The 14,872-nt window shown below is 36.2% G+C and overlaps 3 protein-coding genes and 1 long non-coding RNA gene across 13 annotated transcripts in view; 2 read left to right on the top strand and 2 right to left on the bottom strand.

The window, feature by feature from the left end:
* Positions 1 to 3,198: 3,198 nt before the first annotated feature.
* On the bottom strand, positions 3,199 to 8,057 carry LOC109857713 (bolA-like protein 3). Of its 7 annotated transcripts, none has more exons than XM_020434309.1 (5): positions 7,422 to 8,057; positions 4,527 to 4,721; positions 3,997 to 4,184; positions 3,783 to 3,871; positions 3,199 to 3,700 (listed from the first exon to the last, which is right to left on the bottom strand). In XM_020434309.1, the coding sequence occupies exons 3-5, from the start codon at positions 4,178 to 4,180 to the stop codon at positions 3,635 to 3,637; spliced, it is 339 nt and encodes a 112-aa protein (XP_020289898.1). In that variant the 5' UTR covers positions 4,181 to 4,184; positions 4,527 to 4,721; positions 7,422 to 8,057; the 3' UTR covers positions 3,199 to 3,634. The 7 variants fall into 7 exon arrangements, with proteins under 7 accessions (XP_020289898.1, XP_020289904.1, XP_020289901.1 ...); XM_020434315.1 differs by lacking the exon at positions 4,527 to 4,721 and having other exon boundaries at positions 3,997 to 4,123; positions 7,422 to 7,485; positions 7,568 to 8,055; XM_020434312.1 differs by lacking the exon at positions 7,422 to 8,057 and adding an exon at positions 6,900 to 6,971.
* On the top strand, positions 4,733 to 6,182 carry LOC109857714. Its single transcript, XR_002250536.1, has 3 exons — positions 4,733 to 4,833; positions 5,720 to 5,784; positions 6,041 to 6,182. It is a non-coding gene; the product is annotated as an uncharacterized LOC109857714 (long non-coding RNA).
* On the top strand, positions 7,091 to 9,690 carry LOC109857712 (putative sodium-coupled neutral amino acid transporter 7). 3 transcript variants are annotated; one of them, XM_020434305.1, is made up of 5 exons: positions 7,091 to 7,181; positions 7,316 to 7,512; positions 8,099 to 8,459; positions 8,546 to 8,798; positions 8,932 to 9,690. In XM_020434305.1, the coding sequence occupies exons 2-5, from the start codon at positions 7,389 to 7,391 to the stop codon at positions 9,583 to 9,585; spliced, it is 1,392 nt and encodes a 463-aa protein (XP_020289894.1). In that variant the 5' UTR covers positions 7,091 to 7,181; positions 7,316 to 7,388; the 3' UTR covers positions 9,586 to 9,690. The 3 variants fall into 3 exon arrangements, with proteins under 3 accessions (XP_020289894.1, XP_020289896.1, XP_020289895.1); XM_020434307.1 differs by having other exon boundaries at positions 7,092 to 7,156; XM_020434306.1 differs by having other exon boundaries at positions 7,147 to 7,225.
* A 184-nt stretch (positions 9,691 to 9,874) lies between these two features.
* LOC109857719 (E3 ubiquitin-protein ligase RNF123) overlaps positions 9,875 to 14,872 on the bottom strand; it is a 6,354-nt gene continuing 1,356 nt past the window's right edge. The window contains exons 3-10 of one of the 2 annotated variants that reach the window (XM_020434327.1): positions 13,946 to 14,872; positions 13,732 to 13,868; positions 13,512 to 13,615; positions 11,893 to 13,067; positions 11,471 to 11,799; positions 11,238 to 11,403; positions 10,981 to 11,151; positions 9,875 to 10,876 (exon numbers count right to left, since the gene is read on the bottom strand). The exon at positions 13,946 to 14,872 is cut by the window's right edge and continues 57 nt beyond it. In XM_020434327.1, coding sequence (XP_020289916.1) covers positions 10,557 to 10,876; positions 10,981 to 11,151; positions 11,238 to 11,403; positions 11,471 to 11,799; positions 11,893 to 13,067; positions 13,512 to 13,615; positions 13,732 to 13,868; positions 13,946 to 14,872 — 3,329 coding nt within the window. In that variant the 3' untranslated portion in view covers positions 9,875 to 10,556. The remainder of the gene's footprint in view (positions 10,877 to 10,980; positions 11,152 to 11,237; positions 11,404 to 11,470; positions 11,800 to 11,892; positions 13,068 to 13,511; positions 13,616 to 13,731; positions 13,869 to 13,945) is intronic. The other variant, XM_020434328.1, reaches the window with a different exon arrangement.

Genomic DNA, 14,872 nt, shown 5'->3' with positions numbered 1-14,872 from the left:
CATTGGCAGTAGATATTTCGCTAAAATTTTTAATTCAATACACGGAGATAAGATAATTTAGGTTACATATGTATAAATTATATTTACAAAATATATAGGTAAGATAATATATTTTTTTGGGAAAAGTGCCAGTATCTTGCAATCATTTAGTATTAATAAACTCACAGAGAATTTATTTCAAAAATTAGAAATTAGATTATCAGATTTATTGAAAAAACAATTTTTTTTTATTAGTTTTACCAAAACTCTGGCTATAAGCAAGTAAAGAGAAATTGAGTTTTGTGCAAAATATGTATAAAGTGCCTCTGTACACATTAGCGCGTTTGTATTAGCTTTTCTTTCTATAATCCAAAAAAAAAAAAAAAAAAAAAAAAAAAAAAAAAAAAAAAAAAAAAAAAAATTTTTTTTTTTCCATTTTTTTTTTTTTTTTAAAAAAAAAAAAAAAAAAAAAAAAAAAAAAAAAAAACAACGAAAAAAAACAAGCCCTTAAGCAGCTATTTTACACATATAAATGTAGTATAAACATATATTTAGTATTAAATAGATAAATAGTCACACATTATAGATACGCATATTTTAGGATACTTATACTCATTACATACGTATTAAGAAAAAAGAAAGAAATTCGCATTGTTCCAAGCGAAGTTTAGTTAAGACCACACTAAAAGACGAAAAAATGTAAAATCTCATTTTTCAGTTGTTCATCTAGTCACATATCTGTTAATAACCGTCTTTTCAATCGCATTTGACAAATTAATTAACTTTTGAAACTCCCATTCGAATATTATGTGCGGCTGTGCTTATTTTAATAATTTATGATTATTACTTTTTTTTTTTAATACGAATATGTATGAGAACATATAAGTATGATACGAGAGAGTGAAATCTAGTCAGACAGTTCATGGACAACCAACTCGAAAAGTTTTCTCGAGGGAAGGCGAAGAGAAATTGCGCGCAAAAATAATCCAAATAAATCAGCTGACAGAACGTAATTGTGCGATTACGCGCTTCTGTAAATACATATTCAATCTTTTGTAACCCTCGTATAACGCGGATACTCCGATCTATATAGAAATGCCCCACGCGTATACGAGGCTCGCGTAAGCGCAATATTGAAAAAACGGGGTTAGACTCCATTTTATCGCAATTTGTAAACCGCATATATCGAAATATCGCGTTGTTCAAGTACCTCGTTATACAAAGGTTATCTGTAAATTTCTATAATGACACATACTTGGTACGCAAATTGTGTCCGTGATTAAAGCGGTAAAAAATTGTCGCAGCTTATTTACTCAGATTCCGTGCGGTTGATAATCTCTTGCGTGCCGGGACCAACACTCGTTTGCAATTTCTCGATGCACAGCATGGGTATATCCGGTCTTTTCTCAGTTCACCTAGTAGAGTACACGATCTCAGTCCATGGACGAAAATCTAGTTTTTAAACTTTTAGTCTAGTCCCGTGCAAAAACCCGCGTAATAAGTCTCCGTGCGATAAGAGAGTAAGGATCAATTCTACCAACTTTTCAACTTACCCGGACGGTACATCGCCATCAACTTTATCGACCGATCGAATTACACCGGTGAATTTCAAAGATTAAGTTATCTGGAGAAGGTAAAACTGGTCCCTTCCTTTTCTAGAATATATAAATAGATGTATATACATATGCATATTCGCGAAATTTTCAAACACTAAATTATTATAAATAAAAATAGATGTATAAAGTATTTTAAGATATATAAAAATTAAAGAGAGCTTTTGTGTTAGGATTCTTTGTCGCGTAAAATATTTATTGCTTTCCGAGAGAGTGTGCGAGTATGTAGCCAGATAGAAGAATGAGAGCGGCCACGGCCACGGCCAATAGGAGAATGTGTAATCACTTTTTGTGGACATGGTTCTATTCCGTGCTATGAGAACACCGACTGTGACCGCTCTCATTCTTCTCTCTGCTGTAGCTAAATAAGTTTATAGAACTTAACTACGTCTCTGTATAATAAGATATTTATTTTATTTCACGTACTTAATCTAGAATTATAATTTTAGTTTTATATATTTTCTCAAGAGTATTCTATATATTTTAATATCAGTGTGTGTGTGCTCCGTGTGCATTTATTTTAAAATAAAATATTTATAAATCTTTTATTTATATAATTATGTATTTTTGCCGTGTCTTTACTTAATATTTATTAATCGAGGATTGGCTCCAACATTTAAGTTATTTAAAAAAGAAATCCAGAATAATAGGAGTCCAGATACCGATATATTGTTGTTATATAAAATAGTTTATTGAAATAAACTATATAAATAAGTTTGCTACGTTTCGATCATTTTCAAACAATGCAAGTTATACTTCACTTAGAATAAAAAATATTCAATAATCTAAAAACAAAAATGACCTAAACCTCAGATCGGAACGTAGCAAATTTATATTGACAAACTATTTTATATACCACATCAACATCGGTGTTTAGATTCCTACTGGCCTTCTCCTTTAATAATTTAATACTTATCATTGTGAACATATGTATATCGTGTGTGTTATTGCTTGAATCATGTAATTACCTTGCAAAGTTCTCACCGAACGGGACTATTGTGACCGGTATTTATGGTTTGATCTATTATTTGAATTGTCTTAAGTTTATCCCATTTAAGATGCTATGTGAAAGCTATGTTTCATTGGAATAGGATAATCTGAAAATAAGCTTAAGACTCAAATATATCTGGCTATAATATTCATAGTTGAATCTTATATTTGAAATCATCTTAAATTTCTCTTGAGACACTCTGTAGCCAAGAAAACGTCTTGTATAACATTTTAAAATTATTTTAAAACAATTTTAAATATATATAAGAAATCAGACTACGAATACCGGCCTATTAGAACCAGTGTGGGGCTATCTGGTGAAGAAATAAAACAAGAAATAGCGGAATCACTGAAAACTCGACTACAACATATAGTCTATATTTATAGTTTGTAATTTATTATTCACGTAAGAAAATAGCGGCAAATTTTTTACCAGTGTTTAAAAACTATATATCCTGAATATTATTGTAATTTCAACAAGTTGCAACTACATAATGAAATTCAAATTGTAAAGCAACAATTTTTTAATCTCATTCTGTGCACATAAAAAAATGGCAGCATATAAATCACAAAAGAAAGAAGTTGTAATAAAGTTTCTGTAATTGCGCAATATATATTCAGTTTTTATTACATTTTATCTCCCTCTTCACATCTTTCTCTAATTTAAAATCTATTACAGAGTGATTACTTGCTGTTAAAATCATATTGAATCTAGAATATATTTTCGACTATTCTAGTGGATAAATTCTCGTGTTTGAATCAAGTGTGGATCAAAAAATATGCAAATTTACGAAACTACAGAAACTGGGAAACGACCGATAATGTCACATTTTTATCCTTCGTTTCCCTGATATTTTAAGTAATTTCTCTTCTCTCATTTTCCATTCACAGTTGTTTTTAATAACATTTCATAAGATTTTTATATACAAATTATATCAAAATACCTATGTGTATAACGTCAATCTCTTCAAGATTTGTGCGATCTTATTTAGATCAGTATTTAAGTATTGCTCTTGTGAAACTAACGCGACACAAAGTTGTCATATCAAAATTTACAATTGTGGAACACTTGTACGTATTCGAAGACCATGCATATCTTTGATCTCCTCCTTGAGAACCTTGTTTGTGAAACGAGTTGATTACAAAATATGACACTTTTATGATAATTATTTTCAACTTATACAAGATGATCTTTTTTACCTCATTAATAATTCGATGTTGCTTCACTGTGTTTAGTCCTTTAAATTCTGGGGCAACCACATTTATGTCAAACATAGCACCACAGCCTCCTGCAATACGTATCAGTGTTGCGATTAAATATTATACTATAAAAATTTTCAAGGAAGCATTTATAAAATATTCAAAATATTTCACAAAATAAATATTAAAATACAAAACAGATTTTTTTTTGTACCTGATACATCAGTAACCTCAATCACCTCGGCTTTAGGAAACCTATTTCTGAGAATGGTTATCATTCTTTCCTCAGCCTGTTTACCTGCAAGCACGCCGTTAGGTCCATTCCACAATCGTGATAGCAACTGCAACAGTTTGGTTTTATTCATCTTTTTCACTGCGGTTTTCTTGAATGTTATCATTTATCTACAGAACGCAAAATATTTCCGGAGAGAGACAGGATTAAGGATTTAAGTAAAGGGATTTATATTAGTCTTACCAAATCAAAAGAGAGAGAGAGTCCTAGTGTTTTATGCTATACATACATGATAAGTTTTAAATTGTAAAAAATACACATGTATAACACATCAAAAGTTTTAAATTATCAAATATTATTTCTAACTTAGTAGTTTTCCATCTCAGTCTTTCTTACAACGTTTTCGATATTGAATAGAAGAACGATAGAGGAAAAGAAATTTTGAGAAAAATATGCAGATAAAAGGTTTCAAATCCATGTTACGCGAAGATGTGTAAGAGCTGTCAACCTACCGATATACGGCGAAAACTCGACGTAAATGCACGTCGAAACATAGCCAAATAAGTTGCTGTTTTACTTCTCTGTCGCGTGTTTGTCTGTTCTCCTCGTTATCTACTCTCGTTGACGGATATACCTTCTGTCAGGACGGTCGTGGAAATCGACAGATCGGGAATTACCGGCAAATTGGAACCTAACCTAACCTAATCCTAAATTGTACAGTGAAGGTTAGATTAGTCAATCAGCTGAGTTGTTCAGTGACGCATGTTATCTGAAATATTGTTATCTAAACTGTACAGACATCATATCTAACATTTGGAGGTATTGTTTACTTCTCTAATCAAATTGTTTTACAAAGATTCATGTTACTTGATGGACTCTGTATCGCGTGGACAACGTCTTTTTTGTGACAATCAGAAATACCAAAAAAAAAGTAGACAGTGCAGAAAAACAATGATTTTATTTTATAGTACTTAATATATTTGTGACAATTTGCTATTACAGTTGACCATGGTCAACATACCATCGTCGACTATAATCGATTAAGCAGACGTTGCAAACTGCGTATCAGCGTTCCAATATTCACACCAGAAATATATTGAAAATCTATAATGTATGCAACATATATTATCCAATTTTGAAACGCAGGCTATAAATGATATTAGTTAATAATGATAAGTATACTCAAGATATACCGTCATGGACCCAGTTTTTGATCAGTATTCAATTCATTTTTAATCAGTTGTTAAAAAAATATTGTAGTAAGATTTTAATCATAAAAATTAGTCCAGAAAACATTTTGGCATAATAATTATTCCGACATCTATATAGGTACATATCTCTTTTCGGACTAATTTTGATGACCAAAACCTTACTATAATATTTTTTTAACAAACTGATCAAAAATTGGGTACTGATAAAAAACTGGATCCGTGACGGTCATGATCATTGTTTATAATGATTAGTTCCTTGCCATAGAAGATTGTTTTTCTTTTTATTAAAAAAAAATTATTTTATCCACGCAATGATAGCAAAATTGGGTGTGTTCAGACAACTCAACAGTTGCACAACGGTTGAGAGATAATCACTTATGATTGGATCATACTTTTGGAACCATAGCAGGTTTTGAAGAATAGTCGTATCATAAGTGATGATCTCTCAACCGTTGAGTTTTCTGAATGTAATTATTGTTGTTAATATAAAATAGTTACAGAGAATTGCTCTACTGGAACCCAGGAAGATGTAAAATAATGGACAGAAATCTTTACATTGGTGAGAACATAGCTTAATCATAAAACAACCTTTTTTTCTAGTTTTTTAGATGTCTCCAGTCCCTTATGCAGATAGTTTATATGTTATATTATTTTTTAATACTATTTAACACCTATTATCTCTCTGATTCTTGTACTGTACTCTTTTCTTGTACTTGTAAAAACTATCAACAGTATACAACAGTATCACATCAATGGATATTTATGTATCAGGACTAAGAATACTGTTTTTTTTATACATGTCATCTTTTTTTCAGATCGATATTCATATTTTGATCTCGAAATTTAAAATTATTTCGAGTTTGTCTTAAGATGCTGTACATTTTAATGGCTCCAGAAGAAAAAACTTAAGATGATTTTAGAGTTAAACATTGAATATACGAAAAACTGACCAGTAGATGCTCTGCAATTCAATGACGAATATGTATAAGTCCGAAAAACTCCGAAAAACCCCGAAAAACCACGAGAAAGCATGACGAACTACAACATAAACTGAACGCGCCATAAACTGAGTTCAGGCGGGTCAATTACGGAGGTAAAGGCGGGAACGTTGTCGAAAAAAGATGAAGCCTAGTCAGCCATGTTCATATGGGCCACTAGTACTGCCATCTGTTAGTATTTCACAATACTTCGATGAAATAATGCACAATAGAATCACGGAGATAAAATAGAATAATACTTTAAGAAATGTAATAAACATATTTACTTAAAAAATTAACAAAAAAGAAACTAATTTTAATAAATAGTAATTATAGATATAATATTATACATATTTATAAGATTTAATAAATATAGGTAAATAAAAAAGTAAGGGAAAAAAAATTTTTATTAATATTATTCTGTTTTGCAATATAAAAATATCTTGTCTGTACATATTTTTCTAACTCCTCTTGTTGTTTAGATTTTCTGATGACCTATTGTGGCAATTTTTTGCTATATAATGCACCATTTTTATAATTAATTTTTTTCTAAAATAAGTATAAAATTTAAGTTTGGAACATCCATAACGCTTAATGTTATGTTAATTATTAACTATAAATTTAAGCCTATAGTATTAAATGTAATGTAATGTGTTGTAGATTGCGGAAGACTTATTTTAATTTAATTCTGTCTTACTTATCTCTCTTTCTTCTCTTAATTTTCTCTTTACTAAAAACTTTCACAATTTCTTCCTGTCACTACAGATTAGTACGTCAACGTCAATGTGTTCAAATAATATCGCTCTTATCAGATAGATAGCAGTACTAGTGGCCCATAATAAATATGACTGAAGGTTGCTTAGAGGTCAAATCCCCCCCGCACCATGGCTTCACTCCCCGCGCCTATACTATCCCTTAATGCTCCCTCCTTTACCTCTGTGAGGTCAACTATATGTAAGTTCAACGTGGTTTTATATAGGTTAGTAATATAGCGGCAAAAACTATTTCATCACTTTGCAAAAGGTTAAACTTACATTTTTTATAGATGTATATTTTTACTGAATTTCAATAATTCTGACTTTTGTTTCATGCATACTCATATGTAAACTGGAGGACTTTGATCTACAAAGGAGGAGGAGCAACATTCAAAGATAAGAACAAAGCGTGAAGCCAACAGTTCGATAAAATGTTAAATTGGATTACAGCTAATATGGATTACCTGACAGGTGAATCTGACCATATGGTTACAGATGTGGTTTTGTCGACTGCACCGAGTCCTTCTGCTGCGCGCAATAATGAAACTCGAAAAGGTACGTAATGCAACATAATTAGCATTCTTTTGTGTATAACAGAGTATTATCTTACACGTTTCTGTAGATCTTTTTTAACACTTTCGCTTTCGGCGGGAGTGGCAGTCAGTACGTCGTTGAACAAAGCACTCCGTGCTATAAGTATATATGTACTGCGCAGTGCGCACAGATACAAATAAGTATCGTTCCGCGCTCGGTTACGGTAATAAAACAAAAGAACAGAAAAACAAAAGCATACCATCAGCATGCGCTTTGCGCTTATTGTCTGTGATTGGTCCCTTACTTTAAATCATATTGCAAATATGAAAGTATATACCAATGAAAAGCAATAATCGCGAAGCACTTGCTAAGCGCTGAGTTCTGCTGAACGCAGCCGACTGTGTACGTAATAGGTGCCCGTAACAATGAAAAAATTACGACAAATCTCATATTAAATGCAGGAATATGTCTTAAAGATTTCTATGGTTTATATAAAATATTATCAATTATGTACATAGACACACACTAGATCATAAGTGGGAAAATATCACAGTGAGATACACACCACAGAACAGTTTTTCTGGAAAAGAAATGTTTTATATTTCAGGTGCTGGAAGCTTTGGAACAATTTTTTTAATCGTGAACGCTACACTGGGAGCTGGATTGTTAAATTTTCCCCAAGCTTTCGACAGAGCTGGCGGAGTAGGAACTTCGATAGTTGCTCAAATTTTTTTCCTTATATTCATTACAGTCGCACTAGTGATATTAGCCAGTTGTAGCGATTATACGCGCACCAACACTATGCAAGATACATTTGCTGGACTATGCGGACCTAAAGTGCTTAGAATGTGCGGGATCTTTGTAGTTCTTTACAGTTTTGGCTGTTGCTTAACGTTCTTAATCATTGTCGGCGATCAGTTCGACCGAGTATTTGTTACATATTATGGACGTGACTATTGTCACACCTGGTAATCACCGCAATAGGAAAAAAAATTTGTTACAAACTTGTTTTTTAGGTTTTTAATTTGTACATTTAAATTATTTGATTTTACAGGTACTTATCGAGACCATTTATAACAGTTTTAACTGGCACCGTGTTCGTATTGCCGCTATGCTTTTTTAAAAGACTTGACGTTCTGAGTTACGCGAGCTCTCTCGGTTGCGTGACCATCGTGTATGTTACGTGGTTGATAGCTTACAAAAGTTTCACCGATCAAAGCGACAGCGAGCATAAAGTCATAAAAATTTGGCCAGACAACAAATACGAAATACTGCATATAGTGCCTATTATATGCTTTGCTTATCAGGTATTCGAACATTTTTAGTTTATGAGACGAATTTGATTTATCTCGTCATTTAATGTATCACCTAAAACATCAGAACAACAAAATGTATAGTATACAACAATGCGTATATATATTTGTTTTATTTTATATATAGAGTCACATGACAGCGATACCAACTTACGCCTGTATGCAGGACCGTAATCTCAACAAATTTACGCTGTGTGCTGTGATAAGCATGCTGATCTGCTTCGGCGCGTATACCATTGTCGGTTATTACGGCTATATCACGTTCGGCACTGGGAATGTGCCGAGTGATATTCTACAAGGCTACACCGACAAAAGCGTTATCCTGGCTGTTGCGATAATCGCCATTGCCATCAAGAGCTTCACTACCTATCCCATCGTGCTGTATTGCGGCCGTGATGCACTTCTTGGAATGTTCAACGTGGACCTAGATCGAATCCGCATCCGAGTTGGTGTCACGGTGGTGTGGTACCTCATGTCGCTGATCATCGCTATTCTGATTCCGGACATTTCGCAGATCATCAACTTGATGGGAGTTCTGTCTGCGATATTTATCTTCGTACTGCCTGGCGTCTGCCTGTTACAAAGCGTAGTTCTCAAGGATCCGGAATTGCATTTGAACAAAGATCGTTTCTTGATTGCTTTCGCGATCCTCTTAACCGTGCTCGGCGGTTTCGCGTGTGGCGTCGTCTTTGTCGAGGCTGTTCACGACCTGTTTAAATCGCCGATTAAACCGCCACTGGTCACCGGCTTTAGACAGCTCAAGGACAATTTATGCGTTTAAATATGCTTTAAGAATTGTGCAATAAGTGCATGTGAGATATATACGTGCGTAGTGATAATTTATATAGGATTTGTAATATATAGTATAATATATAGTATACAAAAATAGTATAATATAGTTATTATATGCATACTCATATAATATACTATATATACATACATACATATATACATACATACATATATTATTATATATATTATAATTCTATGTATATTATTACATATAAGCGTATATAAAGTCTTAATATTATAAGTCTGTTCAGTGTTGCTTATAGTTTTTGCACTGTGTGTTTCGATTTTCCTTTTTTTTTTTTACTAGTATGAACGTACATTATCACATTTTGAGTGACGGAAATTGCAAAAATGTAAGCAACAGATAACAACAACAAAACATCACAATTCATTACAATAGCGTGCCATGCTCTCTACAAATATTCATGCAGACTAGACACTTGGAAGAAGATTAGGAAAGTCGTTGGTTTTATTCTCATGTAACGTGACATATCAACAAAAAGACTGATGATGTACATATCAATTAAAAAGAAAGGACTATTATACATATATATAATTTTTATTAGCAAATTTTTACCGATGGACTCACACGTGAAGCAACTTCTGCTTCAAGAGGCAGATATCGTTATACGTATTTTATATATAATCTTTTCACTTACTGCCATCAAAATGTGCTTATTAATAATGTAGATATGTATTATACTTATAAATAAAGGTTTTTTCCTTGATACTCCTTTTAAGCACAGAGTCTCTCTCTCTCTCTCTCTCTCTCTCTGCGTTTAATTTATCTTAAATTCTTCACGGATAATTTTTTTTTCTTATCATCGTACACAATTAAAATTTTACACAGTATCTTTGCCAGGAGAAACTCGATGCTTAACGCATCGAAGATGCAGCGAGGAATTCAATAAAGTTTTTTTTTTTTATTCAGTATATATAATAATCTGCGAGATAATCTTGTCAGGAAGCCGTTTCCGAAGTCGCGACTTGGCCGGCAAAATCATGCAATGTGTTCCCGCTCAGATCTTCGACCTTGTCTATGATTGCTTTGCAAAAGAAACATTCCCTGGTGTTGAGCAAATGATGATCTATACAAGTGCGACACGTCTGATGACTGCAGGGCTTAAATGTCGCCGCAATCGGAAACGCATAACAAATCGTGCAAATGTTGTCGTCGTCTACTATTAATTTGCTGTCGGGTAAACGCGCGAGACAGTTGTCAAGATATTTTATCATCTCTATCACTCGGCTGATTTCTTCTGCTGTCACATCAGCCTCGTCTGCAAAGAAATAGTGAAAAATATGAGCTGAAGTTGATAGTAGCGTATGATAGTATTTCATTATCGATTAAAAATATACTTTACAACAGAACAAAAATACCTACATTTTGTAAGTGAAAACGGTTCTACAGTTCTCGTAAATGGTTCCGCGGATTTCGTTACTGGTTCTACATTTTTCTCAGTATCGCCCAGAACAAAATACAAAGAACTGATCTGAAAGCTCGGTTCTGTCAATAAACTTCGTGTGACTTTGCATACATCGAGCGTTGGATTTGCTGAAAGGAGAAAAAAAAACACGACTGAGACTTCAGGTTTTCTTTCACACTGCACGTCGTGTTTTCGCATCAATTACGATACTTGCCTGCAAAATCTTTCATCTCCTTTTCGAGAAGAGCCAACAGAACGCCAATAACAGCCGCCAGCATGGGAAAGTGATCTACGGGATCCAGATCAGGGATATCCAACTGCACTACGTGTTGAAAACAATTGGCCTGTGAGCTCATCCTGTTCAACACTTGGCAGAGTAACTAAAATCACAACACGATTGTACGATTTGAGTCAATCACTTACGAAGATGCAATTTGTTTTACTCACTTGACACAATCTACCCAGCAGACTTTCGCTAGAAGACTGTGTAGGGTCGTTGAAAACGCCTGGAGCCACCGTACAGATCATTTCTAATACACGGAGCAACGAGACCGACAGATCGAAGCAAGTAGAACAGATTTTTAATTGTCTCGATTCGATAAACACTCGCTCCGGTCGCGACGAAACGTTATGGATCTCTTGTACCATGCTGATAAACTCGGAAAACGCCCAATTCAATTGATTCAACAATGAATTTAAAAATTGCGCGGACACCTGAGGATTGTCCAACAGTACCTCTCTTACGTGCGCTTGATACACTTCCGATGGACATGGTTCTAAAACGATAAGGCAACAAAGTATGTAAAATATCACTTAACGCACAAAATCCAAAAACTTGTGCCTCTTGAAAAACAAAAAATAAAACGTACTTATGGGCAGAGAGATAGCTTCTTGCTGCACCATCTTTGGACCGACTTTCTTCGAAAGATGCGGACTCTTTTCGTATCGGTAAGCGAAACCGTTGCCCTGCCAAAATCTGACGAGGACCCAGTTGGACTGCGCCCACGCGCGATTCTCGTACGGTTTAAGAAGATTCATCACGAACTTGATTCTAATTTCGCGCGGCACGTTCTCCAACGCCTCAAGCGTCATCGGATTCGACACGAAGCCAGCGAGTATGAGCACTAACGCGTCTTTGGAATTGGCGTTTACTATGCGCGAATCGAGGAAGTGATCGCACAGAAACTCGGCGGCATTGCGCAGCATCTCCCGATAATTCGGAATGTTCTCGATCGGCGCCGTGGGATGTACGTGGACGCGCAGATTGACACACAGATCGAACAGCGTCTCGAGATAGAAATCAGGCACGTAGCTGAACATGTTGCCCTGCTGGCTGGCGGTTTGCAGGGTTAGTGTCACCACTTTGAGCAACCAGGCCAACTGTGATTGCTTCTCCTCCGAGTATACGGCGGCTCGTATCCACGCCATGTGCCTCGCCTGCTCCGCCAGTTTTTTATGGAACACGTCGGTCGCGCGGAGCAGTTCTTTCTGAATCGCTTCTGCGTCGGGATCGCTTGTTAGAATCGACTCGATACGCTCGAGTTTCGCCTTGGTGTCAGCGATCGCGTTCACATACGCGGTCATACTGTCGCGCAGACTCGCCACTTTGGACACTTGATTACTCGCCGCTACATGGTAGAACAAGATAATACCGTCTAATAATTCCAACAATGAGGTCGCCGGATCTGCAGCACCATGACGTATTGGAGTCCTATCTTCTGTAGTATGTATAAAGAATCCGATTCTTTGCAGTATTCTAGAACTACCTTGGCTCGCTAGCGCCGGCAAGTTGGCGGTAAGCAGGCGAGGGTAAATCGCCACCGCTGGCATGTCGACCAGCGGTCCCGACGCGTTATTCGACGTCGCGGACGCTGCCGTGGTCTGTTGTTGCTGCTGTTGTTGCTGTTGTTCCATAGCAACAATCACCTCATGATCCGGACCTAGCAGTCTTATCAATTCTTTCTTGAATGTCTTGTTTAAGTAGCTTAACACACCACCAAGTCTGTCGATTCCAGAGTAATTGATTGACGCATCGTAGAACGCCCTGCCCATTCCAATTTATAAGGAAATGGCTATTACGTAAATTAAACGTCGCTGAATAATACTTGCGAATAATAATAATCATGTATGAGAAGCGAGTGCTTACATGTATATTCACATTTGAAAAAGAAAAACGAAAGGAGAATTATAAGAGCCTCAAGTACATTCATTTACGCAGCTGTGACAAACACGACAACACAAAAGCAGCAAGCGGTTTTTACAAGCGGTTTTTTTTTTCAAAAGAATATACATATATAAAAATTATATATATATATATATATATATATATATATATATATATATAAATATGTATAAGCTTTTTGTGTTTAATAAAAACAAAACATTGAGCTTGAAAGAGAGATTAAAGGTGTCTACGTTACTAAGGCAGAGAGTCAATTCCTTTTGCAAGAGTGCAACTGATATAAAATTCTCGATAATGCCTTATCACCTGCAGGGTATATAGACAGGGCTTGTTCCAATTTCTGAGTCCCATAAAATTCTGAATGCAACCAGAAGTCGGTGAAAGCAACATAATGTGATCGGCAAGGGTGTCTGCAGAATTGGTAAAATGTCTGCTGGTTTGCTAACTGCTCAATAATCACGCAGACGATTCGCGCATATAAGAGTTTCCGTAATATTTCATTGACACGCGTATCTCTTATACTTACACGACTAGTTGTCAGATTTTCCTGGACAAAGCGTTTGAACTTCCTCAAAAATATGGTCCTAGATGCCGGCCTCTTGGCCGTCCCGTCGGTATTATTTAATAAAATAATTAACAACTCGACTTGTAACGCTTCCACCTCTGAAAATAGCGATTGTAATTATTATTTTTTTATTTTGAAAGATTACTCAATTATTTCTTTAAACATTTAATCGTACCAGAAATGGCAGCTTTAATGCGCTCGCAAGCGTTCAGATAACTGGCCTTGTTCGCTTCGACCGAAGGGTCCAGAGGGTTCGTTTCCCACCAGACCTTCTCGACCACGTCCGCCAGTCCGCCCTCGTCCAGCGGTTTCACGTGCACGAAGTTGGCGAAACGCACGCGATCGAACAGCAGATACCGCAGCAGATGCTGCCGCGTGACGGTATGCTGACAGATCCGGTTCAGCAGCATCAGACTCTTGCACTGGTCCGGATACTCGAGCAGCAGAGATACGTGCCGAAAGGCGGATAGCAGATGAAGCACCGTACTCTCCAGACACACTTTGATCTCGTGCTCTTCCATAAACGCCCACAGCAGATCCAGACAGATCAGCAGCTGCGCACTGTGAATGTCCGAATACACGGATCTCGCCGTGGAACCGTTTGCGCTCAGATCGCATAGATTCTGCATAAACGGCACGAAGACCGTCTCGGTGACGTAGGGCACAGTAAGCAGCGGACCGATTCGACAAAACATGGGCCTGGCCACGCACATGATGAACGTTTCGGTGCTCATCATTTTGTCCTCCAACGTAACAGTTTGTTTCTCAACACTTTTGTGATACTCCAACAGCTCGATGATCTTCGCGAGCCACTGGAAGAGAAGCGTGGCTTGGCGAACCTGTCTCGTTGGCGGTGCTTGCAACGGCTCGTAACCCTTCACGGGATATCTGAACGGTATGGAGCCGAAGTTGGCCGTTAAATTCTCATTGAGCGCCAAGCTGACGGTGGGAAAATATGCGATCCCAGCGCCCATCGGCACATTTTCGAACGCTCTGCCCAGACTTCTGCCGTTTCTGTAAAAATATATCGTTCCCTTGTCCATGTTAAGCGTGCAGCCGATGATGTCCCCGGTCAACCAGGGCTCGCCGTATTTGTGCGTGG

Source organism: Pseudomyrmex gracilis, unplaced genomic scaffold, assembly GCF_002006095.1.
Source record: "Pseudomyrmex gracilis isolate BER0280 unplaced genomic scaffold, ASM200609v1 scaffold_169, whole genome shotgun sequence".
NCBI classification, from domain to species: Eukaryota; Metazoa; Arthropoda; class Insecta; order Hymenoptera; family Formicidae; genus Pseudomyrmex; species Pseudomyrmex gracilis.
The sequence above is the reverse complement of the archived record's forward strand: the minus strand, read 5'-3'. Positions and strand labels throughout refer to the sequence as shown.